The sequence below is a fragment of the Molothrus ater genome, chromosome 10, assembly GCF_012460135.2.
Source record: "Molothrus ater isolate BHLD 08-10-18 breed brown headed cowbird chromosome 10, BPBGC_Mater_1.1, whole genome shotgun sequence".
NCBI classification, from domain to species: domain Eukaryota; kingdom Metazoa; phylum Chordata; class Aves; order Passeriformes; family Icteridae; genus Molothrus; species Molothrus ater.
The window spans coordinates 13449841-13477445 of NC_050487.2; the positions used below are offsets into that span (position 1 = coordinate 13449841).

Consider the following 27605-nt stretch of genomic DNA (forward strand, 5'->3'; position numbering starts at 1 on the left):
GGTGATTGTGTTTTACCCCCATATGTATGGCCAGGGGGTACTCCACAGCCAGCATGGCACAAGGTTGTCCAACCCCCTGAGCATGGCCCCTGATATGAAAACTCTTTCTTGTGCAGGACCTAGCAGATGATGTTGAGAAGGGCAGTGGTGTTTCGCAGTTGTTTCCAGCTCCAGCACACAGATGGAACAGATCTGGTCACCTGAGATCTTCCTTCACTGTGTTTGACAAGACATCAGTAAAAGTCCAAATGGGAAAAATGAAAGAATTCTTGCTTTGGTTGTAAAAAGTGTGTTCAGCAGAGGAAGCAGGTAAGAGCTGGTCTGTTTTAATGGTTTAGTGGGGACTGAGATGAAGCACTTCTGGCCCTGGCACTGCTACAGGTTCCCTAAATGCCCTGAATAAATCACTCTACCTGCACCAAGCTCCCTTGCTTTCCCAGCTGCCTCTGCCACTACCCTGCCCATGCTGGAGCTACTGTTATAACTGATGCCAGAATAGGTATTATCCCCCTTCCCACAGGCTGAATTACTTTCTGTGGTAGAATAATAAATGTGGTGACTTCAGTCTTCTGCATGAAGGCTGCTACAAGTGGCTTTTAAAGTCCTCTGAATTGTTGGAGCTGCAGGGAGGAAGGTGCCAGGGTGAGGGCAGGCATTAACACCACTGTGCTGCTCTTAAACAGGCCCCAAGGTTAACCATCACCCCACAGGCACCTTGCCCAGGGACCTTGAACAGCAACTTGGGGGAAAACTCTGCATGCTCTATTACTGCACACCAGAGCAATTGTGCTCCCAGGGCTGTGGGTGGTACCTATCACCTTTTGGGGTCAAGTGCTGGAGGAGAAGTCATTTTCCTGGTCAGACTTTAACCAGGGTTACTATGACAATCAGCCAGCAGGCTGTCCTTGTGTCTCCTTCCTGGTTTCTCCTTGCTCAGAGGTGTTGAAGCATACAGAGCACAGCAAAGCACCTTCCCTTTCCAGCTCTAATGAGAGGCAACCATTGCTCCAGGAAGCATGACTAAGGAGGGAGCTGTTGGGAGAGGGAATGCACCCTGGTAAGGCCCCATGGCTCCATCCCTTACTGCAGGGAGGGATGTGTCAGTCCCTGTGTCCCTTTGGAGACATCCAGTGGGTGTCTGGAGTATGGCTGTGCAGCTCTCCTCCCTGGGGGAAGCTGGTGCAGGTGCTTGGCCTGGCAGCCCTCCAAAGAAGAAATGTGGGTCAAGTACTCCAATACAGCTGAGGTGCACTTTGATAATGAGGAAGTGCCTGCAGAAAATCTGCCTGGGGACTCAGAAAAGGCTTCAAGGTAGCAGTGGCAATCTTTAAAGAGGGTGAAATGGTGTGGTGGCTTGGCTGTTGGCACGAGGTGGCTTTGAAGAGCTGCAGGACACAGTCATCCATTGGATGAGTGGTCTGTCCATCCCAACAAGGGACTCCAGCACTGAGTTTTCTCAGGGCCAGCACTGGTGTGGGGATGGAGCCAGTGCTTTTACTGGGAGCTGCTGCCACACCATGTGCACACACAGGAAATGCTCCTCTCCCCATCTTTCCCATATACTCTCAGCCCACACACTAAGTTACAACCTCCTCCCCTCTCTGCACATGTTCTTTTGCTGTACACCTTTATCAACAAGCAAGTCCCTAAGACCCTGTAGCCCAAGAGCACATCTGGACCTTCTTTTTGCACCACTGCCACTTTCACCTGCCCTGAACCACACATGGCTTGCCTGGTTCCCCCAGGCCTTGGGGACCCCTGTAGGGAGTGGCTGCTCCCTTCCTGCAGCACTAAGAGGCACTGAGAGGAGCAGGAAACCCCCAGCTCCTGCTTCAGGCAGCTTTCCCTCCTGCAGGCACAAGCCAGGAACTGGCTTCCAGCTCTGTTTGTGCATGGGCACTTACAGAATCAAAATCAGTCCCAGGTTCATCTATTGCCTCCCAAGGAAGTTCCTACACTCCTGTACATCTGTCCTGGTGCAAGAAGCTTTTGTTCTAGTCCATGGGTAGCAACCATTTCTCAAGAATAATTATGTCAGGGAATGCAAGATGTGGCATGTGGAAAATGCATGCATGTCCTCATGTCAGATCTCTTTACACTGAAATACACACCTGACTAATATTCCTAGGCTGCAGCACAGATAGAAGTATTTTTAATATTGTCTAAACTAATCATTCCTAAGATCTCCCAACTGGTTTGAATGAAACTCTCTGTGAATGGCATCTCTGTGCCATTTCATACTGTAACCATGCATTTCACCAAAGTCAGAACACTGACCACTGAATTTATGTTATTTATTTTCTGTACAATGTAAATTCCAGTCCAGCAAACACTTAGGCCTGTGTTTCAATGCAAGCTGTGTGTGCTTGGGCTCAGTGGCCTCAATGCAGCTATTCACAGGCAAAGCCAAACACATATGCCAGTGTCTTTGTGCTCTCAGCCTGTGTGGAGGGATGAGACTTGCTCTTTCAGAAAGGGTATTCTTAAAATTCTCCTCTGAACTGTGGTGTGAGATTGGGGGGGCTCAGAGATATGGGATGGAAATGCTGGGCTGGCTGGTGAAGGAGTCCTTCAGGGGCAAAACGCTGCCCTTGGATCTTCCTGATGTACATATAAAACATATGTAAAACAGCCTTAAGGCCTAGAGTGAGGGATATCTGAGAGTCTGAGGCCAGCCCTGAACTCCTTGTGTGATTCCTGGGCTCCTGGTGCCCAGGAATGCAAGTTGCTGACTTGAAGCAGGCTCCAAATTGCTCTGGCAGCAGGAGAGCCCATGTCCCTGCCAAAGGCCTTCCTGCTTGGCTGCAGGACAGCATAATCTGCAGGAGATTTCTTAATTGCATTCCTTAATATAATAGAGGCTGTTCTCTCTTTCCGTGAGCAGAGCTGCGATTACCCACTCACTAGAAATCTGTGTCGTGAGGAAGATGTAGGTTGTATATAGGTCATAGAAAATATAATTGTATAACTGCATTAAAGCATGCCTGGGCTAAGGGCTGAAATGTGGCTTAGCCTCAGAAAACAGGGCTGTGGGTTTTAAATAGCTTTACTTGGGCATCTCTTGGACAGAGCTGGTGATGCTGTGAAGTGACCACTGTGCTTCCTCCATGAAAATAGAAAATCCCTTTGCGGGAAAAGCTCTCTGAACATGCTTAATGACATTTTTAGATCATTTACAGTATGTTTCAATAGGCTAAATGTTGCTGGTTGAGAAAAAAGCATAATGAATCCACTGGGGAGTGTGGGAGCTCTCCTCTGAGAAGGGGAGGCAGAGCAGGGCAGCTGGGGTGCTCTCTGGGCTGGGCTCAGTGGGGCACAGAGGATGGGAGCAGCACCCTGTGCTGAGCTGAGTCACACGGCCAGGGCCCTGCAGTGCCCACAGTGCTCAAATCTGAGTGGGCATTCCCAGACAGGACCCACAGGAGTCTGGAAAATGCCCATGGATCTGCTCTACATCCTTTGGAGATGTCTTACTCTGCCCCCTTAGGCTGTGCACTCCTCCTCCTCTGTGAGGACAAACCTGGCTGAATGCCTGCTCTGCCTGGACCCAGGGTCTGCTGTGAGAACCCAGCATCAACAAAACTTTTTTAACCTTATTTAGCAGCGTCAGGCAGCCCTTCATGTGGGACACTGGAATGCAGCAAACCCCCAGGATTATGGGCACTGCTTAAACTCCCGTTTTTATGGTGAGCATATCCACAGGGTAAGATGGCACCAGGCCAAAGCTTTGTCACTGGTCCAGATCTGCAATGTATTTCTGCATACAGAGACCTTGTTTTCCTTCACTCTGTTATGTTTTATCTACTTCCTGAAGAGTAAATATCCCTCTGGCTTTTCTCTCTGCAGGGATTCAGATCTTGGCAGCAATGCCAGTTAGGCTGAGGAGCCTTCCTCAGCACAGCCAGAAACACTGATGGTCCTGCATGATAGGGGTTTTCCCTTAAATAATAACACCCTTTTTTGTTTTCTAAGTGCCTAAATTCTCTCTCTTTGGTTTCTTGTGTTTGAATACATAATTGGATAACTTCCAAGGTGGAGAGCTACTCACTAATTGTATATAAATTATTCACAACATCTTTCGTGCACTTGCATGGGATCAAGTTCCCATATCCCAGAGGCCAGTTCATGCATCCAGAGTCTGTTTACTTCCTTTGCTGTCGTAAGTGTAATTAAAAATTTTACACCGTTCTGCATAAACAGATTTCAAAGCACCTTTTGCCACTCCTAGGAACAGAGGAAAATTCCCACCTGCTCTTCTTTACTCTGTCTTGTCTCCTGCTTGTTGATTTTTTTTATATATATACATGCTGCAACTTGTTGGCCAGCACAAAGCCCCATTTCCTGGAGAAGAGGAATAAAAACCAAATGGAAGGCACATGAAAGGTAGTGCCAAAAAGGAAGAGCTGTCCGTGCAAACAATGTTGTCTCCATGGTGGGACCCTCAGCACTCCCAGGTTATCCTGGCTCTCAAGCTGCTGAAATCCCAGCTGGAGGCCCAGTGTGGCAGGACAGCCTTTCCCTGGGAGCCAGGTCCCCACCAGGCCTGGCTGGGTGAAGCTGCTGTGTTTCACAGGTGCCAAGAGCTGATATCTGGGGGAGTGCAGCAGGACAATCTCACTCCTGCACTAAGCCAGGTCTGCTACAGGTAGAATGTCACAGGTGGAGTGGCACTGCCCTGTCCTAGCCCTCTGCTGGCTGAATTTTCTCTGCACTTCTAGTTTATTCTAACAAGGGGGTTTTCTTTGCTAGCAGCACTCAGTGCGTTATCTCACTGGAGCCAGATGAGCTTTGTCTCTGAAACGGGCGATTGGCAGCGTGAGACTATCCCAGCCAATGCAGTCTGTCTGTAAATGCTGTCCCCATCACCCTGGACGTGCCGTGTGGCTCATGCCACCTCTGCCCGTGTATGCTCTGCACCCACTGCTGCCCAGCCCCTCACAGCCCCCCTGCCCTGCAGCAGCGCTGTCCCATCCTCCTGCAGCCCCCGTGGGACCCCACTGTGCCCCAGCCCTGCAGCTTGCCTGCAGCTGCCTCATTGCCCAGAAATGTGGGGAGGTTTCATTCCTGAATGAAGCATTCCGAGCATGTCTGGTGCCCCCCTCCTTGCCCTGGTTTCTCCACAGCTTTTCTCCTTCCTGCCCTTTGATGTGTGGCCCCTCCTCTGCTCCAGGGCACAAACTGCTTACCAGGTGGGGATGACTGAGATGACTGAGATCCCACCCCACAATTAGGTGCAATTTTAAGGTTATGCTTTTCCCCGAGCCCTTGCTCTGGAGTGGCTCAGAGCAGGCTGCTGCTGTGTGTTAAGGACAGGTGGGACACGGAGCAGGCTCTGGACTCAAGGAGTGTCAGCTCCTGCTGGCTCCTGACTTCTCAGCATCCTGGCTATGGCCACTCCTGCAGCAGGAGTTCCATGGTGTAGGGGGATAGAATATAAGAAAATAAAGATAGTGTAGAAAGTAATCTTACCCCTAAGGAGTTGCAGCTGGGCCAATTATCAGAGATTAGGAACAGGCCTGACTTTAACAGGCCACAGCTGTGACCAATGTGAAGAAGATGCTATAAAAAGAGTAGGGTGAGAAAAAGATGCTATAAAAAGAGTAGGCCCATTGAGTAGGGAATGGGTGTTGGCTGCTTTGTGAAGAAGAAACAGTCAGTGCTCTCAGGAGTTGCCCATAAGAAACACCAAGGAGGTATCAAACTTTTGTGATAAGGAGATAATAGCATGGAACCCCTGCAATTAGATGACAACACCATGGAGCATGGCTGGGTGAGCACCTTGATGCTCTGGTGTGACTCTGGCTGCAGAGTGCCAGGAGCCAAGAGGGCAGTGCCCAGCCCAGTTATGGCCAGGCACTGTGGCAGATCATGGACTGTGTGCTCCCCTGGGCCATTCACCCCCAGCTGGTGCTGCTGGCTCTGTGCTGGATGAGCCAGGCACAGCTCTGGTGGTTGTTGAGGTCCTAGGACACACTTGGTGCTGTTCAGGGCACACCTTGGCTTCATGGCCCCAGAAGGGGACAGGACCGAGCTGTCTGTGGCTCCTGGAGTGGCATTTGGGCAGTGAGGAGCTCGTGTGTGTGCATGTGTGAGTAAGGCATGCAGGACAGCATGTAAAAACACGTCTGGAGAGAGTAAGTCTCAGCAGAGATTAGATTAAAGTGTAATTAAACACAGAGAGCTTCCTGTCAATTACTCAATTCTTGTATAACTCTTGGGGATGGCTGCTCTGCTGTCAAAGACATTTGCTGGGCACCTGTTGGAAAAAGTGCCAGGTCAGCATCTTTCCTTGTAATAAGATTTAAGAGTCTAGAAGAAAACTGCTGAAAAGTCTTACAGCTCCTCAGACAAACCTGTGATGTGTCGTGCTGCTTCATGCTCCTTGTGTACTCACAGCAAGTGACTGTGATGGGGACAAGGACATTGCAGTGGCCTGGAGGATCTCCAGGGCTCAAGTAGGAGGCTGAGGATGCTGCATGTCCCCCCCTTGGAGCATGGCCATGGCCACTGCTGGACCAGAGGGCACAGGATGGGAGCTGCTGCTGTCCCCAGCCCCTCTCAAAGGCTGTGGCATTTCTCTCCTTCCCCTGTCATTTGCACCCAGGCCTGAGGCTTTAGTGAGTGGCTGCAAGGCAGAGAGCTCTGCAGCTGCAGGCAGTACCCAGACACGTGGGGTGCCTTTGTTTGCCTGGGTGAGCAGCCAAGTTGCAGCCCATCTCCAGCTTCGTACCAGCTGCAGATCCAAGGCAGCTGACTGGCCTGCCAAAAACCTAAACACGTCGAGGACCAGGGAGTGGCTTGTGCCAGGGCTGAATAATGATGATCCCAGCACACTTATAAAGAGAAGCAGAGAGCTCCCCACAGAGCTGGTCCTCTGCGGAGCATCCCTGTGCCTCGCCCACCAAGGTATGTCTGAATTGGGAGATTCAAAATGGGAACTGTCTGTCTGCAGCTGGAGACAGACTGGGCTTTTCTTCTGAACTTGGGGAAAATGTTACTGCTGCTGCTGTGCAGGAGTTTCCAGCCAGGGAAGCAGAGCAGCCCAGTGCTGCAGGGTCTGTGCATGCCAACCTGCCCCAAGCAGAGCCCAAAGCATGTGGGCAGCATCCTGGCTCCAGCAACTGTTTGGATGTGAGCAGCACAGCTCCTGCTTCTGCTCTGCAGGAAAGCCTGTCCTTTCCCTCCTCACCCCATGCTTGTGGGGGTCTGTTCCTGTTGTATTTGGTGCTGATTTGAATCTGTACCAACTTCCCCACCTTGCAGTGCTGTGTATATCCTGGCATACAAAGACCCCTCCAGAGGCAGCTCTCCCACCCTGTTGCAGTGTCAGGCAGCCCTGGCTTGCCTGGGGATGTCCCTCCTGCCATGCAGGTGTACAGAGCTCACATCCATGTCCCAGGGCCTCAGCTCTCTGCTGGCTCTGGAGTATGTTCCTTGTGCTCCACCATTTTAAAGCAAACCCTGCATTTCCCCTTGCCTTGGCTTTGGACAAACAATGACACTCCTGTGGGTCCTTGGACATTTATCACCCCTGCACCTTGCTAGGTGTCAGATGTGGGTGATGAGTACAAGTGTTCTCACCAGGTATTGCCTGGCTTTTCATGGAGCTGCTGGGCACAGCCTGAGCACAGGCAGGGCTTAAGGCTGTTTTGGGACTTCTTTGGCACTCTTCTAATGATTCCTTCCTCCTTGCTGTGCCCCTGCGGTGCCCTGCTGCATGTCCTATCCCTCGTGCTGCATTTCACACAAAGCTCTGCTCCAGGGAAGCCCCAGCTCAGCTGTTTTCCTTCTGCCCAGGTGCATTTCCTGCCTGCATCCCAGTGCAGCCATGCTGGGCACGGCAGTGCGGCTCTCGGTTCTGCTCAGCCTCTTCAGCGTTGGGAAGGGCCAGATGTTTCATATGGGACCATGCCCAGATCCATCAGTTCAAGAAGAATTCGATATCAACAAGGTGAGAAAAGTTTTCTAAAAATCTCATAGGGTGCAGCTAGTGAAGCTAAGTGGGCATGGGACTGACAGCAATTGCCTGGTGCAGGGGTGGGTGGCAGCTCTGGTCACACCTTGTGCCAGTGTGGCTCCGCAGCTCTGCTCTCCCCCAGTCCCAACCACCGAGGGGCAAAAACTGTGCTGACAAAAACAGGCTGCTCTGCTTCAGCTCACTCAGGTTAAAAACATCTCTTTAAACTTTCTTCTCTCAGTATTTGGGGAAATGGTACGAGATAGAGAAGCTGCCCTCGACTTTTGAGAAAGGAAGCTGCGTCCAGGCAAATTACTCATTGAAGGAGAACGGGAAGTTCAAGGTGATCAACAAGGAGATGCTGTAAGTGTTTATGTTCCTCACTGTGGTAGTGGCACTGCTGTCACCTCTCTTGCTGTCCTCAGTGTTCATTTTTCTCTAAATTGCCAGTGGCTGGGGCTGAGGGTGCTGGGGGAGGCAGCCTGTGGTTGCAGTAGCTCTTCTGAGGGATATGGGGCTCTGGTTCCTGTGACCTGAGGATCATCAAGTCTCTGTCTCATCGTCCAAGGTGAGTGATAAGAAAATAGATCAAATGTACATGGTGACCACAGCATAAAATAGCCTGGATCTCCCCCCTGACAGGCTTGCCAGCCCCAGAGATGGCTGAGAAACTGGATGCCCTGGGTCCTGTTCTGGGGGGGGGTCATGGGGCTGGTTATGGGATGGCAGCTACCACCTTGTGCCCCTGCATGCTCAGAAGTGCCTGTGCCTTGTGCTCCTCTCTGCTCCAGAGTAAAGAGACACAAGGAAAAGGGGCAGGGAAGGTGAAGCAGATGAGTAGTTTTTACTTAAATATTTGTCAGCCTGTTTCTGGAGAATTTACCTTGCACAGGTAGTAACTGCTGTGCAAGGGGATCAGAAATCGTTGTCAGTTTAAATCAGTGGTGAAGTGAATGCTTTTCCCTTTTTTAGGGAATTAGGGTAGTTTGCAATTATCCTGAGTCCTCCTGGATTTTTACATGGACAGATGCAGGTGTTAATTAATCTGTTTCCATCACCAGCCTGTGCTGTTGTGGGCTGCTGCTGTGAGGGGCTGAATGGATGGGAGGGAGCGAGTTCAGTGCTGTCCCCTGTGTTCCTGGCATGGCATGGGCACTTTGTTCTGGCTCACAATAACAGCAGCACAGGAACACATCCCTTGTGTCTGGGGCAGAGCAGCATGCCTGCTGTTCACAGAGTGCCCAGCACTGTCTCAGCAGCTCCACTGCTCAGGCTGTGCCTGGCAAACAGCTGGACATTCATTTGTGCCTGCATTAATCTGTGTGAGATTCATCCAGTCATTGCTGTCACTACTGTAGCAGCTCAGGACCCTGAAATATCAGGGATATTTTGGTTGTGCATGGCTCCAGCATCAGCCCCTTGACCTCTGCTGCTGGCAGCATTCACTTCTGCCTCCTTGGCTGTTCCTGTTTTACAGTGAAGCGTGAAGCTTTCCTGCCTGATCATCAGAGGAGGCATCCAAGTCTTGAGGCATCTGTGCAAAAATGTTGTTATGAGATGGGCAGCTCCAGTCTTAGGGCTTGCTGCCAGCAGGGCAGTGCTCTGCATGAGCAGCCAAAGAAACCCTGGCTCACCACACAGGTACAGATAATTTGCCTGAGGAGGAATGTGCAGTGACCTGGAAAAAGCACAGGTGATTAAACAGAAGTGAACATGTGCCTTCCACAACTACCAGGAGCTAAGCTGCTCCCTGGCACATCCAAGATCATGGATGGGATCCTCCCATCCTCCCATGCTGCATTCCTCCCACCCAGTGCAGAGCAGTCTTACTCTCCTTCCCCTCTGTCATTGTCACCCTGGAACCAAAGGACATCCAGCTGACAGGGCTATTTGGAGAGAGACAGCCTGGGATGCTGGGGTGCTTTAACCTGAGAGGCCATCTACCCAGCTGCACCTGGCCCAGGACCTGCTGTGCCCCGAGTGCTGCTGAACACATCCTCAGGGCTGCTGGGGTTTACCAGTACCCATTTCAGCCACCTCTTGGCAGGTAGTTGTGTCAGGAGGGATGATTTAGTGGAAGTGAAAAAACGAGATCTCCCACTTTCCTGACTTTATTTCTCCCCTTTGTTGTTCTCCCCTTAGTGCCAATGGCAGAATCAATGAAGCTGAAGGAGAGCTCATGCACATGGATGTGAAGCAGCCGGCCAAGCTGGGCGTGCGCTTTAACTGGTGTAAGTGTGTGCTGGGAGGGCTCCTGGTGCCCAGGGCAGGGCTGTGCTCTGCCCATTGTGCCATGGCACCAGGGGGATGGGGGGGAGCTCCCCATGTGGCTGCAGCAAAGGGCTAAAATAGACGTTGTGACCAGCAGGCAGTGGTTTGGTGGCACTGATATGCCATTTACCACTCTCAGTGGTGAACTCTTCACCAGCTGGTCTCAAAGCAAGAGAGATCAGCAGCCTTGCCATCCCTCCAGGTCATTCCACGGATGGGGACAGGGAGGTGGGGGAGGCAGCCCCACAGTGCTGCAAGAGCCAAGAATAAGCTTGTTTCTCTGCACACTATGGTACAGCTACTTGCCCACGCTGTCTCTAAGTACAAGTGGCTTTTAATAACCATTAATTATATGGTTTTGTTCGCTTGTTCCTTCCCTTGTCACTCTAACACTCCACAGGGGCCTCCTCAGGTGCTGTGCCACATTGCACAGCACTTTGCTCTGTCTGCAGCAACACTGGAAAGTGAGCTGCAGTGTCCCCTTGGATCACGTTTTATTCTGCTCCCTGGCACCTTTTCTTTGGCAGTTTCATAGCTCTCTTTTGCAGAGGGGCTATTTGGAGAAATGGGTGGAGGAGGGGTAGTTGCAAAGGCAGTACAATGACTGTTCCATGAGCACAGCCAGACTGGATTCTGTGCTGCTACTGCACCACCACAGCCATTTCACCTGCAGCATGTGCAGCCCCAGCCGCCTTCACTGCGTGTGAGCCCCAGAGAGCAGCTCTGAGCTCAGCTCAGAGTTTGGTTTGTGTTCCTCCTGTCACCCGTGTCAGCTCCTAGCACTACAGCTTCTTCCTGGCAGCCAGCACCCCCACACTGGTGAGGCTGGGCTGGCTTTCATCAGCCCAGGAGAGCTGTTCAGGTCATAGCGTTAACTTTCCAGAAAGACCTTCACAGTTAGGGCTTTGTGTCTTTCCCAAGTTCTTCTGGGCAGAACAAGGAGTCCTGGTAGGCTTTTATAAATTATAGCTGCCTGTACTGACCACAAGTGTGCAGCAGCCAAAGTGGGAACAGTCCCAGGAGCTGTGGCTGGGGTGCAGCAGAGCTGTCCAGAGCTGGTTACACACGGCAATCACGGTGCCCTCCTCTCTCCTAGTCATGCCTGCTGCCCCTTACTGGGTCATCTCCACTGACTATGAAAATTACTCCCTGGTTTACTCCTGCACTAACATCCTCTGGCTCTTCCACATGGACTATGCCTGGATTCTGTCAAGAGCTCCTGACATGCACCCAGAAACCGTGGAGAACCTGAAGGGTGTTCTCCAGTCCTACAAGATCGACACCGATAAAATGATCCCCACTGACCAGGCCAACTGCCCTGCTGAGATGTAACTCCTGGCATGCAGTGACACAGCACCAGACCAGAGACAAACTTTGTTGCTTGCTTTATTATCCATTAGAATTTGTCTGTGTACCTGAGAATTTTAATAGCAGTAGGTTCCTCTTTGCTAACAGTAGTTTGCCAGCCCAGATGTACTCCTTGCTGCCATTCCCTATATTGCTCTTCCCCCTCTTTTTGTCTTTCTCTGACTTTTGTAGCATAACTGACTGAGTCAGTGCTAATGGGTGAAAGAAAGAAACCCTGCAGTGCAGACCTGACACTCTGCTGCTGCTGTGAGTCCTCCAGGATGTGAAAGGGAAGGGGTATGAGTTGTCATGTGCAAGTATTAGTCCTGGGGAAAAATCGTTCATCACACAGCCCCAAGTTCATTTCCAAATTTTGTCTTGATGCTTCTGGGCCTGCCAGGAATCTACAGTGTCTGAGCTACACTGGGCACTGCCTTAGCAGCAGCAACATCCAGACATGGTGGGTCAGTCCTGCAGCCTGAGGCAGGGGGAATTGAAAGCTTTCCAGAGCAGGGCTGTAGGCATTTGTAAGTTAGCAGACCTCCTTGCCAGAAATCAGATCTTGCCCTTTGTATTTTAAATCTAAAAATATCCAGAGATTCAGCATCACTCCATCCCTAATGTCTATATGTGTCCTTCTCTTGCCTCTAATGAGGCTGGTCCTGCCCTCCCAAGGGGCCAGCTCTGACTGTGCTTGTAAGCAGACATAAAGAGATGGGGCTGCTCCCTTGTTCTGTCTTCCAGAGGCTTTCCCCTGAACAGCAGGAGACAGCAGGCTCTGCCTGACATCCTGCCACTGCTGCTGCACGTGCTGAGTACCTGCTGGTGCTGCATCTGCCCTGGCAGGTGTTCAGCAGGCACCACGACAACTCTGCTTGGATAGCATTCATGCAACTCATTAAAAATGATATAAAAATACCTGCTTCAGGCCTTTTGTACCCTCCCAGCTGCACAGCTTTTGCCAGCAGGCTGGGGGGCTCAGTGTGTGGGGCCTGCTCCTCCTCCGGGGCTGCAGCACCACCACAGCAGGGCTGCAGTGAACATGACAACCACAGCTGAAGGGAAATGGTTTGTTCCAGGAGCCTGGAGCTCTCTCCAGCTCTCCAGGGTTGGATGTATGGGCACCTCCCATTGTCTGAGTCCTGCCAGCAAATTTGTGTTGTGGCTTTGGCTGACAGTGACCCCCATCTCCTGCTGCTTTTACTGACATGTAGAAATAATGACACGGATGTAGAATGCTGTAAATCTGCAGGAAGCATTCTACACTTATTTTGGTGGGACCCTGGTGGTGTGGGTGTGCTGCAGAGCACTTTCTTGCCCTGGGAGAGCTACAGGAGCTGAGCAGGAAGCCAGTATGTCACTAATCTTTACCAGTCAGAGGAGGCCAGGATGGGAGGGACCAGAAACAACTGCCATGTTGAAGTCATTATCCCTTTAAACTTTCAAATCCTAATGCCACAGTTCCTGTGACATAGAATTAAACACTCCACCCAATTTTTCAGGCTATAAGGATGATGGACATGCCAGGATACAAACAACTGCTCAGTTATTCCCAAGTGTGTCAGATTCTGGGTGTAATCATTTCATCACTGCTTCGTCAGGTTCCTATTTTCCTTCTCACATGGATGGTGCTGCTGTAGCCCTCAGTCTGTGTGAAGCAAGCCCATGGCACGGTGACTGTGCAGGCACTGAGCCCTAGGGGTGGGAACCTGCAGTTCCATGGGCAGGGCAAGCACTGCCCAGCACTGGATCTGGCTGGGAATGGGATCTCCAGGTGTGGCAGAGAAATGGGAATGTTTCACTCACAGACAAGCCCCTGCCATGCCTGGGCCCTCTGGAGACTGCACTGGCTCCTTCATTGTGCTACAGACACCGTGACAAACCTGGGCTGCTCTGACAAACATGGTGTGCTGGGGGCATCACAGCCCAGCTGCAGCCTGCCCTGCCACTGCCAGCTGGTGTCCCCAGCACAACAGCACACATGGGACACCCTGCAAACCCTCGGGTGTGGGTGGCAGTGCCAAACAGGCACCAGCCCCACACAGTCCCAAGAGCTCTGTGGATGTGCAGACGCCCCCAGGGCAGCACACGCCAGACCTCTGTGTCCGTGTGTCCTCATCAAAGGAGGTGTAGATCTGAACAGGAGATGCCAAGAAGATGGAGCCAGGCTCTTCTCAGTAGCACCAACCACTAGGATGAGAGGCAATAGGCAGCAAGTGATGCACAGGAGATTTCACCTGAACACGAGGAAGAACTACTTTACTGTGCAGGTAATGGAGCACTAGAACAGATTGCCCAGAGAGGCTGTGAAGTTTCTGTCACTGGACATATTCAAGAACAATCTGGACACAATCCTGTGCAATGTGACCCCTTCTGACCTGACCAGTTCTGTGATTCTGTGTCTGGTCCCTGCATCTCTGTCCCTGTGTCCCCCAGTGTCACTGTATCCCCGTGTCCGTGTATCTGTGTCCGTGTCCCTGCCGTGTCCATGTGTCCCTCTATCCCCGTGTCCGTGTGTCCCTTTATCCCTGTGTCCCTGCCGTGTCCGTGTGTCCCTCTATCCTTGTGTCCGTGTGTCCCTCTATCCCTGTGTCCCTGCCGTGTCCATGTGTCCCTCTATCCCCGTGTCCGTGTGTCCCTTTATCCCTGTGTCCGTGTCCGTGCCGTGTCCGTGTGTCCCTCTATCCTCGTGTCCGTGTGTTCCTCTATCCCTGTGTCCCTGCCGTGTCCATGTGTCCCTCTATCCCCGTGTCCGTGTGTCCCTTTATCCCTGTGTCCGTGTCCGTGCCGTGTCCGTGTGTCCCTCTATCCCTGTGTCCCTGCCGTGTCCGTGTGTCCCTCTATCCTTGTGTCCATGTGTCCCTCTATCCTTGTGTCCGTGTGTCCCTCTATCCCTGTGTCCGTGTGTCCCTCTATCCTTGAGTCCGTGTGTCCCTCGATCCCCGTGTCCGCGCTCCCCGCGCACGCAGAGCGCCCCCTCGCGGTCGCGCCGGCGCACGGCGGCAGGGGGCGCTGTCGGTCCGCCGGCCGCCAGGGGGCGCAGGCACGCGGGCTGAGGCGCTGGCGCGGGGCGGGCCCGGCCGGGGCGGTGGCGGCGGCGGCGGCGGCGGCGGAACCGGGCGGGCGGCGCGGCCATGGAGGAGCCGTCGGTACCGGACGCCTCGGCGACGCGGCGGGGGCCCATCAAGGGCATCCTGAAGAAGAGCGGCAGCAAGGCTACGTCAGGAGGGGCCGTGGGGGCGCGACAGCCCAGCCAGGCCTGCGAGGAGGACGAGCAAGGGTGAGGCCCCGGTGGTGGTGGGCGGCGGCGGGTCCCCGCAGGGCCTCCCTCGGCCGTCCTGCTCCTTCGAGGGGCCCGCCGGGCGGGATCAGCCGTGCGGCGTCCCCAGCCGGGGCTGCTGCTGTGCCCCGTGCCCGGGGGATGCTGCACGGGTGGGGCGGGGGTCCGTGCCGTGCCCCCCGTGCGGCGGCGGGCCCGGAGCTCGGCTCCGCTCGGCGGTGCGGATCCGGCAGTGGCAGCTCCCGCCGGGGCCAGAGCTGCGCTGGGAGCCCGGGGATGCCGCGATCCGGCAGTGGCAGCTCCCGCCGGGGCCAGAGCTGCGCTGGGAGCCCGGGGATGCCGCGATCCGGCAGTGGCAGCTCCCGCCGGGGCCGGAGCTCCGCTGGGAGCCCGGGGATGCCGGGTGTGCACCTGAGCGGAGGCGGGGAGCACTGTTCGCATGTCGCCGTGGCTTCCGCCGAGAAGTGGATGTCACCTGCTGAGTGTGGCAGCTCACAAAGGGTTTTACCGATGCTACGAGGATAGTTCGCAGTTTGGGAAATGCGCTTGATTTATTCTCAGCCTTCTCATAGACAGCTCATTTCTTTTAATCAAAAGCATGTCTCTGGAGAGGGGACCTCTCCTGGGCTGAAACATCATCAAGATGTATTCTCGGTTGGGCAGGAGCCATCCGTGAAAATCTTACACTTGAGAATGTGCACAGCCTTGTGGTTTGTTATTTGAATGACATTAAAGTCTTGGTTTAATTGTAACATGCCTAGTTAGTCCAGGTATGCCAGAAGTGGTCTTCAGCTGGCCAGCACCTGTCCTTGCTGGTTAAGAATCCTACACTTTTCCTGACGCTCCCAGTATATGCTGCCTGCCGTTGCTCTGATTCTCCATCAAGTTATGATGAGCAAGGTTTGACCTGAACTCAGTGTTTACAAATTGGCTTTGGACAGTTTTCTTTTTTTGGCACCTTTTTCAGTATTGCAAGGAGCGAAGTAATGATAAAATAAAATGGTCGTGCTGGTCAGTTTTTTTATTATTATGGTAGTACTCCTTTCATCTTTGCCTAGTTAAGTCATGAACGTAGTCAAAAGTCAGCAAGGTAAGAAAGAAGAGCTTTTGGGTTGCAGTGTTGCTTGTGTTAGCTGCTCCTGCTTTCCAGATTAAAATTTCAACTGAATGAATGAGATGATGTTTCTGAAACAGGTGAGTGTAAGTAGCAATATGTTACACAAACGTGATTTTTTCTTTTCCTTTTCTTCGCTTCTGATATGTAGCTTGATGTGTGTAGCACCACACCAGACATAAATTACAACTGGCTGTTGGTAGCCTGTGTTTAATTTTCTGCAGTTTCTTTTGTACCATGTTGAAAAATGAGTAGAAGTTGGAATATGAACTGATAAGTGTATGGTATATTGGTTATTGCACACAGTAATTTCTTGGGAAGCAGGGGGCTAGAGTCCAGCTTCTATTTCCTGTTTACCAATGTGAGCCAATAAAGTCAGATTAATTCTGAAATTGCCTTGCAAGTTGAAAGATATTGGCTAAACCTGGCAGGCTGCATTAGAAAATTTCCTGGAAAGATCAGTGCAGGGTATATAAAGCTGGTTTCTGTGCAGGTATTATTTTTGGATGGCAATGTCTCAATATATCAGTGTTTTTTCTGATTTCAGCTAAACAATTTTGGTTTTAGAAGAATGATAAGTAGTACAGTTGTGATTTTCCTTTGCGATTGAAGATTAGTTAATAAATTCAGGTATCTGTTTTCTTAATTCTTCTGCTTATTTCTAATATTGACATTCAGGTCTGAAGATCTTTAAAAATATCTGTAGATGAAAGAGCTCATTGTGTCAGCCGTCATCTTTTAAAGCACGATGTTCAGAGCTCTCATGTACTTGCATCATTACTGACCTTGTGCTGCTGTCAGTGATGGTAACATTGTTTGGAAAATTTCCTTAATGAAAATGTGATGCAAGAATGAAGCTTGAGAAAGTGGGACACCACTGGAACTACATCCTAAGAAATGGTGGTTTAATGGCAGATGTGTTCTTGGATACACACTGGGGTACAGTATTTTATTCCTTCAGACCACTGTAAGAGCCCGTGAGTGAGCAGGTGTGATATTTTACAAAGGAATTGTGGAAGTGTGTGTGTGCACAAGCAGCTGTGTTGGAAGAGGTGAGTCTGCTATGGCAGGAGCAAGGGAGGTGTGAGAGGTGTTCCTTGGCTCTTACTGCTGCTGAAACTTCTTGCCTGTCCTGTGTGATGTCAGATGAAGTTATTGTATATTTTTAAAGCTGTGAGAACATACAAATGACCACTTATGAGATTTTTTTCAAATCTCATTTTCCTAAGGAAGATTAGATTTCCTATTTCTGCATCTGAAGGGGTGTCAGGATGCATTTTTCTGTGATGGTCCTAAGCCATGTCATTAGTGTTGTGCTGTGCAGACATGCCTAAGCATGCAAAGTTGGAAACAAACAGGGGAGGTGTGGGTTTTCAGAGCACTTAGTCATTCTCCTGTGAGGGCTTTTTACAAGCAGGGGTAAAATTACATGTTTGTCTCTTTGCCACTAATGGCATTTTTCCCCCTAGGTGAACTTCAGGTTGTGCTTTGGGAGGTGTTCCACAGCCAAGGCTTTTAGTGTTGGAATCTGAGTTTGAAAAAATAAGTGTGAAAAACTAAGCCACTAAAAAGTTGTTCAGTCTTTTATTCATGACTCACTGACTTGCTCAGTGTGGGCTGTCTGATTTCCAGCACAGTGCATGCCAAAGGAATTGTTCCAAGATTGCCAGTATTATTATTAGGTGGAGTTGGGAGCCTGGGCTATAAACCTTGATGTGCTCTGGGCAAGTGAACCCAAGGCATGGGAAGGGAATGTCTCCATCTGTTGTATTTCCTTGTCAGCTGAGCTCTGTCTCTTTACAGCGGCTGTGTACCCTGTGTACCATTGTCTAAGTGCTCTGGCTGGTAAAATTCCTCACTGTGCAACACAGGGAGCATCTTGTGTTGGTCATGGAAGAACTTTAGGCTGTGTTAAACTGGGTAAGCTGGGGATTTTTCGACTCCTAAGCAGACAGTTTTGAATGAGTGGCGTTCCTGGAGCGGAGCTCCTGCTTTGTCATCACGAAGCTCATGACTCCCCGCCCTGCCAGAGCCGCGATCTGACTCACGTGTTGTCCGCTTATGCTGCAGCCCTTGTGTTTGCACAAAATGATTCAATGGTCCTGAAGCCTCAAACATGAGACCTTGGCACTGGCTGTTGTGTGCTGGGGGGATTAAGATCATTCAGTTTGTATTAATTTCTGGAGTGTAAGCCTGTGGCATGTAGGATTCAGCATCAACCCCCACATCTGTTTATTTCTCTTTAGTTTTTTTTCCCCCACATTATATTATGCAGTGATCTTGTAAATGTATAATGTAGTTTGTGCTTGGAACTTTATCAAGTTTGTTTTACAGATCTTATTCTGCCTTAGAGCACTTGTGTTATTGAGATTGAATATATCTTTCAAATCTGTTATTGGATTGGTCTGTGTTTGAACAAGAGCAGTTAAGTGGAAGTCTTCCAGCCAACTGCCCCCTCCCACCTCGCCAAAAACCCAAACAACAACCACCCTAAACCAAACAAAAACACCCACAAAACTCACAAAGTCCTGTAATGTTTGCTTCCTTAACTAATAATTTACAACAAGAATATAATAATTAGTCAAATTTTTGTATTATTCTGAAATTAAATTTATTGGCTTAATCTAAGGGAAAGACCACCTTATATGAAATTTGCAATAACCTTTTTAGAGAAAATGTGGAACATGGTGGTTTGTGTTGATTAAACAGTTTTTGTGGCTTTTAGATCAGTGGAGGGATGGCTCTTTCTCTGGCCACAAGGCAATTGCTTTTCTTGTGGCTTATGTATTTTGTCAGTGAGCAGTCAGTGTGGGTGGGATTTAGTTTCTTCAAATATACATAAAATGGTACATTTTCTGGTTGACTAAGAAAATTCTAGATAATGTAGCATCACTGGTACCTGTCTGTATAAAATGTGAAACTCCCTCGGCTTAATTATAGCAGTGAATCACTTGGCTTATTATCCCAATTTAGGATGACAAAAGCACTATTAATAATCAGCTTGTTCTGTGCTGCTTATTTCACTGCAGGAGGGGATTTGTTGGTTTCTATTGTTTATGTAACAGTTTTGCTAATAATCATTCCAGTTTCTTCAGCAGAGGTGAACTGAAAGATATTGGGTTCTGTTGAAGTCTTGTGGGTTGTAATAGGGAGAAGAGTTCTCTTTTTGCAAGTTACTGTAAAATCAAGCAGTCCACAAGATAGTAATTGAACAAGACCAGGAGTCTCTGAATTATATGAATAAGAATATGTTTATAGATAATTGAGTTTGTTTAGGGAAATTGTGACTTGTTAGGGAAATTAAATTGCACTGATAATTTGCTATGACCTAAGTATGTACAGAGCACTATTTAATAGTCATACTTTGAACATGTCTGTGTGTCATAACAATGTTTTTTGTGCTTAGTATGTAGTAGAGAACAGATGTTGTTTTAAAAATTCCTTCTGTGGTAAAGCAGAACAAATTGTTTTAGAATAGAAGAAAATTCAGTTTTCTTTTCTTATTTCAGTAAAAAGTCCCAGAAGTGGGATGAAATGAACATCATTGCTACGTACCACCCTGCAGGCAAAGATTATGGCTTGATGAAAATTGATGAGCCAAGTACTCCTTACCACAGGTATGCTTGTTAAAGTGTGGGTCTGCGTGCTGCCAGGTGGAACTGTGGGTTTAGAGCAAAATTTACTTTGTGGATGTTTTAGTATTACTGTGCAGGCCTGCTGGGTGTATGCAACATACTCAGATCTACAAAGCTTCTAAATAAGGAGGACAGTCTGAAAGGACAAAGTATGAAGGACAAAATTTAGAAGGTTTGTTCTAGCAGGCTTTAGCCTTTGAATGGAATAAATAAGTCTGACTTCTATTGATTTTATTTTTTTTTCAGTACTAGAATATAATGCCATATCAATATTTAAAGTTGATTTGGAAAGCTTTTAAAGCATTAAAGGAGTCTTTTAATTGAGTGTTTTAACTTGACTGTTTTCTTGAGCAAACTACAAAGTGGAGCAAATTACTAAAAGAGGCTGCTTTTTGTTTGCCCTCCAAGCATGACAGGAGAAGATGATGAGGATCCAGTGAGTGATTCAGAATGTGAGCCCTTAAGAGCAGATGTGTTGAGTAAAAAGTAAGTATTGTAATAATAAAAACTGACTAGATGCGAAGAAACTGTGCTCTTTCCTGGGGTAGATTTTTTTATGGAAAACTGTTGCTGGTTTCTCTAGAAGCTGCATTTTTGCTATTGTCAAATTAAGTGGTTATCAGTGTTTGATAGTGCTACTGGTAATTCAAACCTCTTGCACATTGTTACTACATACAAATATGGCAAAAATAATGAACAAAACTGTTTGTATGTCATGTATTTTAAATAGTGAAAAACTTGCTGTTTCAGCATTTTGTATTGCATGATTTATGTAGACTGGCAGCTGCAGCTGAAGGTAGAGGACCCAAGATTATAGCAAGGCAAGAGGAAAGCAGTGAGGAGGAGGATGAGGATGAAGAATTAACACCTGAAGAACGGGGTAGGCATAAGTTGTTTTCTTTCTTTTGTTTAGACTCTTTTCCTACAAATAGTTTCAGGTTTTCTGTGAGAAATATTTGCAAAGTAGAAGTACTATCAGAAAAATGTTGTGATTTGAAAATAGAGATAAATGGTGTTTGAACAAATATGCTGCTTGTCTCTGGTTGGAATGCTTTGTTTGGGATCTACATATAAACAGGAATTTGCTGTTGTTGGCTGCCTCCTTGTAGACAAGCTTAAGGTATGGGAGTTCCTGCTAAGACACCTCAAATAAGAAGTTCTCGTTTGGAGCTGAAGGAATAGTTCTTAAATTGAACATATTTCAGGTAGATGTAATTCAGTGAGTGCAACTACAAATAAAATGCTGCTAATTGCTTGCAAATGTACAGATGATATTTCTGTTGTTCTCAAAGCAACTGGTAGATGGATGCAGTAGGAAGTCTACAGTTATTCCAAAGCAAATAGCATCTTTAACAGAGATATTGTTTCATGTTAACTTTCACTACAACGTTTTCAGGGAACAGTGAAACAACAATACTTCTAAGGTTTCAGGCTTGTATTATCTAGCTGGTGCTTCTCAAATTTCCTGGCCTTAACTTTGAGTGTGAAACCTTGCTATACTAAAGGAAGGAAAATAACAAAGAGTTGGGGCTGGTAGTAAGCAAAATTTACTTGAATTATAATGCATTACTGCTGGATATGCTGATGTTTAATATATGGAGCAGAGCTGGCTTCAGGCCATGGGGAAAGTGGAAAATATTTTCTTGTACATGTGGTAAATATATCTGTCATCCTGACCTTTGGTGGCTAGCCAGGAGTCAAGCCACACATCTGCAAAAGTTCATCTTCTATCCCAGCAGTATGTCTCAATTTGTCCTTGAGTTTACTTAGAAACAAGGCTTGTGAAACTTTAGAGTTTTGTGTATTTCTACCAGATGCTTCTCGTAGTTCAGACTTGCTCTTAGTTGCAAACAGGTTCTTATAAAAGTGCTTCTGAGATTCCAATTACTATCCTTTTTGTAATTCAGACTCATTTCAAAAGAACACTCCGCTGCTTGAAGACAATAATTTTTATTCAGTGAGTTCCTCTTTGAAGAAGATATGTTAATTTTTTTTAAGGGAAGGAACAACGATTTCCATTTGTTTGCCCACAGAGAAAAAGAAACAGTTTGAAATGAAGAGAAAAATGCACTACAATGAAGGAAGAAACATCAAACTGGCAAGGCAGCTCATTGCAAAAGAACTACATGGTGAAGAAGAGGAAGATGATGAGGATGAAGAGATGCGTGATGCTGCAGATGTAGAAACAATGAATACAGAAGCTACCGAACATGGTGAGCCACTGGTTAGTTAAAAAGCACCTTGAGCTGTTGGGAAATGAATATACTCAGGTGTGAGATGACTGGAAGGAGTACAGTATGTATCTAACACTCCATGAGTAAGGTTGCACTCTATCTTGATAGGTAGATTTGTAGCATGGAACAAAAACTCAGTGTTGATAAACAACATGTAGGCTTGTGTTTATTGTGGCATAAGAGAAATCAAACATTTCGGCTTCTTACCATTTTCCCAACGTAGCTGACTTTGGGTAGTGAAGTTGCCAGCATCCTTTTTAAATGAGGAGCTGTCTTGTACTGAAACTTTAATGGCCACATGGTAGAGCCTGGCTTTTTGTTGTGGGTCATTTCCTATTCTGCTCCAAATCCATCCTGTAGCCAGCAATGGAAGATTACCATCAATGTTTCCTCCCTGTTGAGAGGACTGTATTTATCTTCCTGAGGAAAAACACTGTAATGTAAAACTGCTGTTAGGTTTTCAATACAGATTTGTCCTTGAGCAGAAATGCTCATTGCTCTAATATGGGATAAGACTCTCAACTTTGCTTTTAGTGCAGCTACTGGAAGAAGGTCTGGGATGTTTGAAGAAGTGGGAACTGTTGCTGGAACCTGTTTCAGGGCTGTCTCTTCATAGGAAACTCATAAAGCTGTAGAGGCTGACACCTTCTCTTTCATCTTTAAACTTCTCTCAGGGTGAAAAGTCTTAAACTTTTGTGGTGATATTCTGGTGAATAATTACAGGTCACTCCCCACCTCTTTATGTAACAGCACTTTGAATAAATTTTTGGCATAAACAAACCACACATCTGTTGCTCATGAGACTGGTGGCAGTGAAGTCTGTAAGCCTTGTTCATCTGTGGTAGGCAAAGCTATGAGATATTAGCATGGTCTGCAGACTTGGGAAGATGCTGCATGGGTTTAACTTGGTTCACATCTGCTTTTCACAATCATGTGAACTAGGAATTCGTCTAAAATTAATTTAAATCCCACGCAATAAAAAGGAGATTTGCAAAGTTGCGTGTTTAAGTTCTGTGGATTACACTTTTTCGTCCTGTTATTTACTACAAGAGGACTAATTCCTTCACAATTGCTCTGAAAGGGTCATTAGCAATGTGTCTGAGACCCATTACTGGAGTGACTATCCAGTAACTGAACATAGGCCTTATAATGGCTATTTACTAGAACTTCACTCTCCAGGGGAAAGGAGGGCTGCAGCAGCCAACCGTATGAGCCTTCTGCATGGCCTGAAGCTGCCATCTCTCTGCACTCTGCTGTAAAACAGAGGCAACTCCGCTCCCCAGCTGCATTCGCCACTGGAAAGAAGGCAGACCTTTGCAGCATTTTTCCATCTCTATTGTTGAAGTCCATTCCACCTTCCTCATAACCAGCTTCAGAGCCACAACTGGTAATTATCAATTTTAGACTGCTCATGGCTAATAGATTCCATAAATGTAACTGTCTGCCAGTGTAGCAACCTCTTAACTAACTGGTTCACCTCCACACCATAGCATATAGAAATGCTTCCCATTAAGCTGATGTAGTTCCCAGTTCTTCACTTTTCTATCATTCTGCTTAAACCTTCATGTTTTGTTATCTCCTAATCTCTATATCAGCTATCACAGCCTTTAATCCCTGTCCTTGATCAGTTCTGAGGTTAAGTACTGATCTCACTTTTGTAGCAGGTGGTGAATTGAATGCCCTCAGATGGATTATGAGACAGGTTTGGGCAAAGGATGATGGGATATGAACAAAAATGTTAATAAACCAGTCTTCTGTCACTGCCCACATTTTAAGAAATTCCTACATTGAGATGTGAAATGTTCAGCACACAGCTGTGTTAATGTCAAAGTTTTACTGAAATAACTTTTTTGAGATTGCATTATTTATTGCTCTCATCTGTATTTTGAGGGTACAGAAGAATCTCCTTATTAATAAATTTTAATGGGATCTACAGAAGGTTTCTCAAATAGATGAATTTAACACTTGCTACTTCAGGTTCTTGGTCACTGTACTTTTGGTCATGCTGTGCTTTTGGTTACATTAAGCACTTGAGTATTTAAAAATTAGGCTACTTCCTTTGCAGAAGGAAATCAAAATCCTATTAGTATTCATGTTCCTGAGAACAGTATATGGAAAGATTATACACCTGGATAACTTTCAAAGAGCCTTTGACTTGAAATTTTATTTTAAAGTGCTTTTGTCTAGAGCAGAAAAGGGAGGGTTTCCTTGCTCTTGTACTGGGTGATACAGGAGGTGATTTTTGCAATGGCTCATTTTGGCATCATTCTGTTAAACTGACTAAAAGCACTGATGCTTGCTTTTAACTTCAATGAAAATATCCTGGGTTTTCTGCATGTTATATTGTAGCTGTATTTTTATACATTCTTCCATTTGACTTGAGTTCTTGGGAAGTCGTGAAGATGATGAGATGATGTGGCTGCCACTCAGCTGTTATGCCAGTCAGTCTATGTGAGTGACAGCTGCCATGCAGGGTCCTTTTATTCCAATGGAGTAACATGACTTCTGTAGTAGTGACGACTGTTGCAAGTAAAGATGTGACATAAGAGGCATTTCTTAGTGCTCTGTTGTGACTCTGGGGTTTCACTGGCTCCTGGGATGTTTTTCAGCCAATTTTAGAATCTCTTCTCACTTGGAATTTTTTCTATCCGTCCTTACAGATTCTGTGCTTCTCTTACCTGATGTTTCTTTCTACCCTCTAATTCTGTCTGGTTTGTATTTGAGTCAAACTAACAGTACACTTCTAATCTCTACACTCTGCTTTCAAAGAATGGGCTAAAGACTTAGGACAAGTGTAAGGAGGCTCCTGTCAGATACCACCAGATCCATTAATACAAGTTGCACTTCTTGGTTACAGACTGAGATTTCTTGCTGATTGAAATGAAGATGGCCAGTCCAGTCAGTGATGGTGAGAATTCTTTGTATATTTTTGCTCCCGTCTCCATTGTGGCTACCAGGTGTTTTAAATGGATGGATCATTCCTTTCTTGCCTCAAGTTGCCATGTGTATGGATTCCAGCAGCCAAGCTCTTTTGTGGAAAACAAAGTATAAGTTGTAATGGACTGCATATAGCAGGGGGATTGGAGCTGGATGACCTATAAGGTTCCTTCTAACCAAAACCAGTCTATGATTCTACATTTGCTTGCTTCAGCATTTCACCTTCTCTGGCTACTTGCTATTTATGACTCCATGGATAACATAAATAGACTTTGCCAGCAGAAGTGACCTTTGTTTCTTTCCATAAAAAATTTCCCTTTAGAAATTCTTTTGGAAATCACTGAAGGAAATATTCCTGATGTAGGTAAATTTAAGCATGATGACTTCAGTTCATACCTGTCTTCTGCTACACAAAAGTAGCAGAAGGGTGTTGTCTGTAGCAGTTCAATTGACAAGCAGTAAGACTATTGTTCTCTTTCTCTGGTTCATTTAGCTGCATTGCTCTGCTAACCCTGCTCAGATGGCACCCAGCAGCTGAGCTGTCACTGACTGGGTGTGCCCTTTGGCCTTTGGTAGATACAGAATATGTTGTGTTTTCTTAACCAGGACAAGTATCACCCTAAAGATGAATTGAGTGAGAAGGCTGGGAGCACACAGCAATCAGCTCTGCTGGTTAACTGTTCTGTTTAACATGCTTGTTAAACTGCATGTTACCAAATCTAACTCATGCCCAAGCCTAACTGGCTTTTTAAAAAGAATATTATCATTTTGATGAGGTACTCTTTGATCAGCACTGAGGAGGAGTTTCCTCTGATTTATTGCAGTGCTTTTGCTGAAAAGCATGAGTTAACAACTTCCTGAAAACACACGACTGTACCTTCATGTATAAACTTGGGGGTTTTTTATTTCAAGTACCCCATCTAGAGCTGAAATCTGACCTGGGAAGTACTATGTTTGTTGGTGTTTCAGGAATCTCATGTGTTAGTTCTAAACACCTGAGTTAAATCCTCCCAGTTCCAGGGGCTGAGCACTCAGTGCTTAGTGTGCTCAACAGTGGTGTTGGCCCTCTCTTTAGAGCATGAGGGTCAAATAACTGTTTTAGATGTTTCTGCACTCTCCAACCAAAAGCTTATACATTGCTAAGATGGGTTATCTTTGGAGAAGTAAAGATGGTTTCAGGAGGATATTTGTGTATGTCGTGAAAATATTCAATGGATGTGAAGAATTATCTATTTTTTATAATCTTTCTTATGCAGCACATGTTACTCGTGACCAGCTGGAAAGCGGAGCACACAGCATAGAAGAAATCTGTCCAGAACTGTAACTGCTTGTCAAAGACACAAATATAAACATCGCTTCATGATTTTTGCAATTAAGGCTCTTAAATGTTAAGAAGCATATCAGTTACAATGTTGTATTGCCAAGAATGTTAATTTTAGACTTGTCCATTAGGCAGAAAACACTGTCTAATTGATTTATTCTTGTGCCTAGTATGTCATGGAGAATACTGCTTCATAATTTGTTCAACCAGAATGGCATTCCCTGTATGTATAGCGCTGATTATCTTGCGTGATGTACTGTTGCTCTTGCTTTGAAACACTCACTATCTTTTGGTTTTACACTATTTATTTGAGAGTGTTCTAGGTGTGGTGTCTCATATGGAAAGTTTTGGGATTCAAGAGCCAAACGGTACAGCGTATATCAGATTGACATGTAAGCTATTTATCAGATGTGTTAAGCAGTTTAAAAAGGGATTATTCAAGTCCTACAACTTTTTTTTTGTAAAGTGTTGAGCTGTTAATCTAGATTTCAGTACGTTTTTGCCTGCACTTTCCCAGTCTTTAGAACAAGAGCTGTGTTATTTCTTAAGAGCGGTGTTTGCAATCAGTTGTTAGTTTCTGACTAAAGCAGTACTAACATCTAGTGGAGGGAGTGTTTTTACACTGGAAACAGCTAACTTGAACTTTGCATTTAACTGTCATAACCTCTTCCATCAGGACTGGTTGTTTTGTGGAGCTCTCTCTGGCTTATTGTGAGAACGTGCAAGTTCCCTCCAGCTTTTCTCTTAAAATCACATCCACTGTTACTCTTTTGGCTCTTGTTTCAAACGTTTGGTTCTTTCCAGTTGCATGAACAGTTTTTGTGCTGTTAGCACCTGAGGAAAAACACCCAGCCACGAGGATACACATCAGGACTGAAGATGTGCTGAGCTTAGGCTCTGGCTGTTCTTTATTAAAGATAACTGCTGTTGATCTACTCTTTTGGGGTTGGCAACTTCCATACTGAAAACCACTGGTCTAAATCTTCCTGTGTCCATTGCAACTTACAGCAACTGATTTTGTAAAATGAAGGCTTTTTGGAAGCTAGAAGAAAAACTGCCTAATTCCAATACTTGTTTACGGTGTGGTTGTATAGCTGTAAAGAGGGATTCTGCGCCTCCAAATTGCTGTAAAAACTTCCCACTGGGTGGAATTTGACTGGTGAATGTTCCAGTATTCAGAGTAGTTCCTGGGTTTTATTACACAAACAAAGTACACACTTAAGCTTTAGCTTGGTTATGAAATACAGTGTATATCTTAATTTTGATCTGAATTTGATATGTTGCAAAAATCCATATAATTATATGGATCTATTTTAAAATGTCTTTTTCTCCACTGTATATGTGAAGTTTGAATAAAGGAATGAAAGTTATTTTACAGTTACATGCATTCTGAAGTGTGAGCTTTCCTGGAGTCCCAGAGAAATTGAGAGTGAATAAGGCAATAGGATGCTCTCCTTTGAAAGATTTTTACAGACATGATTCATTAGACTGGATTCAGCTGCCAAAGAT

At 46.8% G+C, this 27605-nt stretch overlaps 2 protein-coding genes across 6 annotated transcripts; both read left to right on the forward strand.

Moving 5' to 3' along the window:
* Positions 1–287: 287 nt before the first annotated feature.
* Positions 288–12493, forward strand: APOD (apolipoprotein D). Of its 2 annotated transcripts, none has more exons than XM_036388574.1 (5): positions 288–309; positions 7798–7951; positions 8199–8320; positions 10100–10188; positions 11325–12493. In XM_036388574.1, exons 2-5 carry the CDS (start codon positions 7829–7831, stop codon positions 11558–11560), a joined length of 570 nt encoding a protein of 189 aa, XP_036244467.1. In that variant the 5' UTR covers positions 288–309; positions 7798–7828; the 3' UTR covers positions 11561–12493. The 2 variants fall into 2 exon arrangements, with proteins under 2 accessions (XP_036244467.1, XP_036244466.1); XM_036388573.2 differs by lacking the exon at positions 288–309 and adding an exon at positions 6755–6906.
* A 2186-nt stretch (positions 12494–14679) lies between these two features.
* PPP1R2 (protein phosphatase 1 regulatory inhibitor subunit 2) lies at positions 14680–27477 on the forward strand. 4 transcript variants are annotated; one of them, XM_036388568.2, is made up of 7 exons: positions 14680–14855; positions 19479–19586; positions 20013–20090; positions 20381–20484; positions 21638–21817; positions 24696–24746; positions 26032–27477. In XM_036388568.2, exons 1-6 carry the CDS (start codon positions 14710–14712, stop codon positions 24698–24700), a joined length of 621 nt encoding a protein of 206 aa, XP_036244461.1. In that variant the 5' UTR covers positions 14680–14709; the 3' UTR covers positions 24701–24746; positions 26032–27477. The 4 variants fall into 4 exon arrangements, with proteins under 4 accessions (XP_036244461.1, XP_036244460.1, XP_054371859.1 ...); XM_036388567.2 differs by lacking the exon at positions 24696–24746; XM_054515884.1 differs by lacking the exons at positions 24696–24746; positions 26032–27477 and adding an exon at positions 23018–24390.
* The last annotated feature ends 128 nt before the right edge of the window (positions 27478–27605 follow it).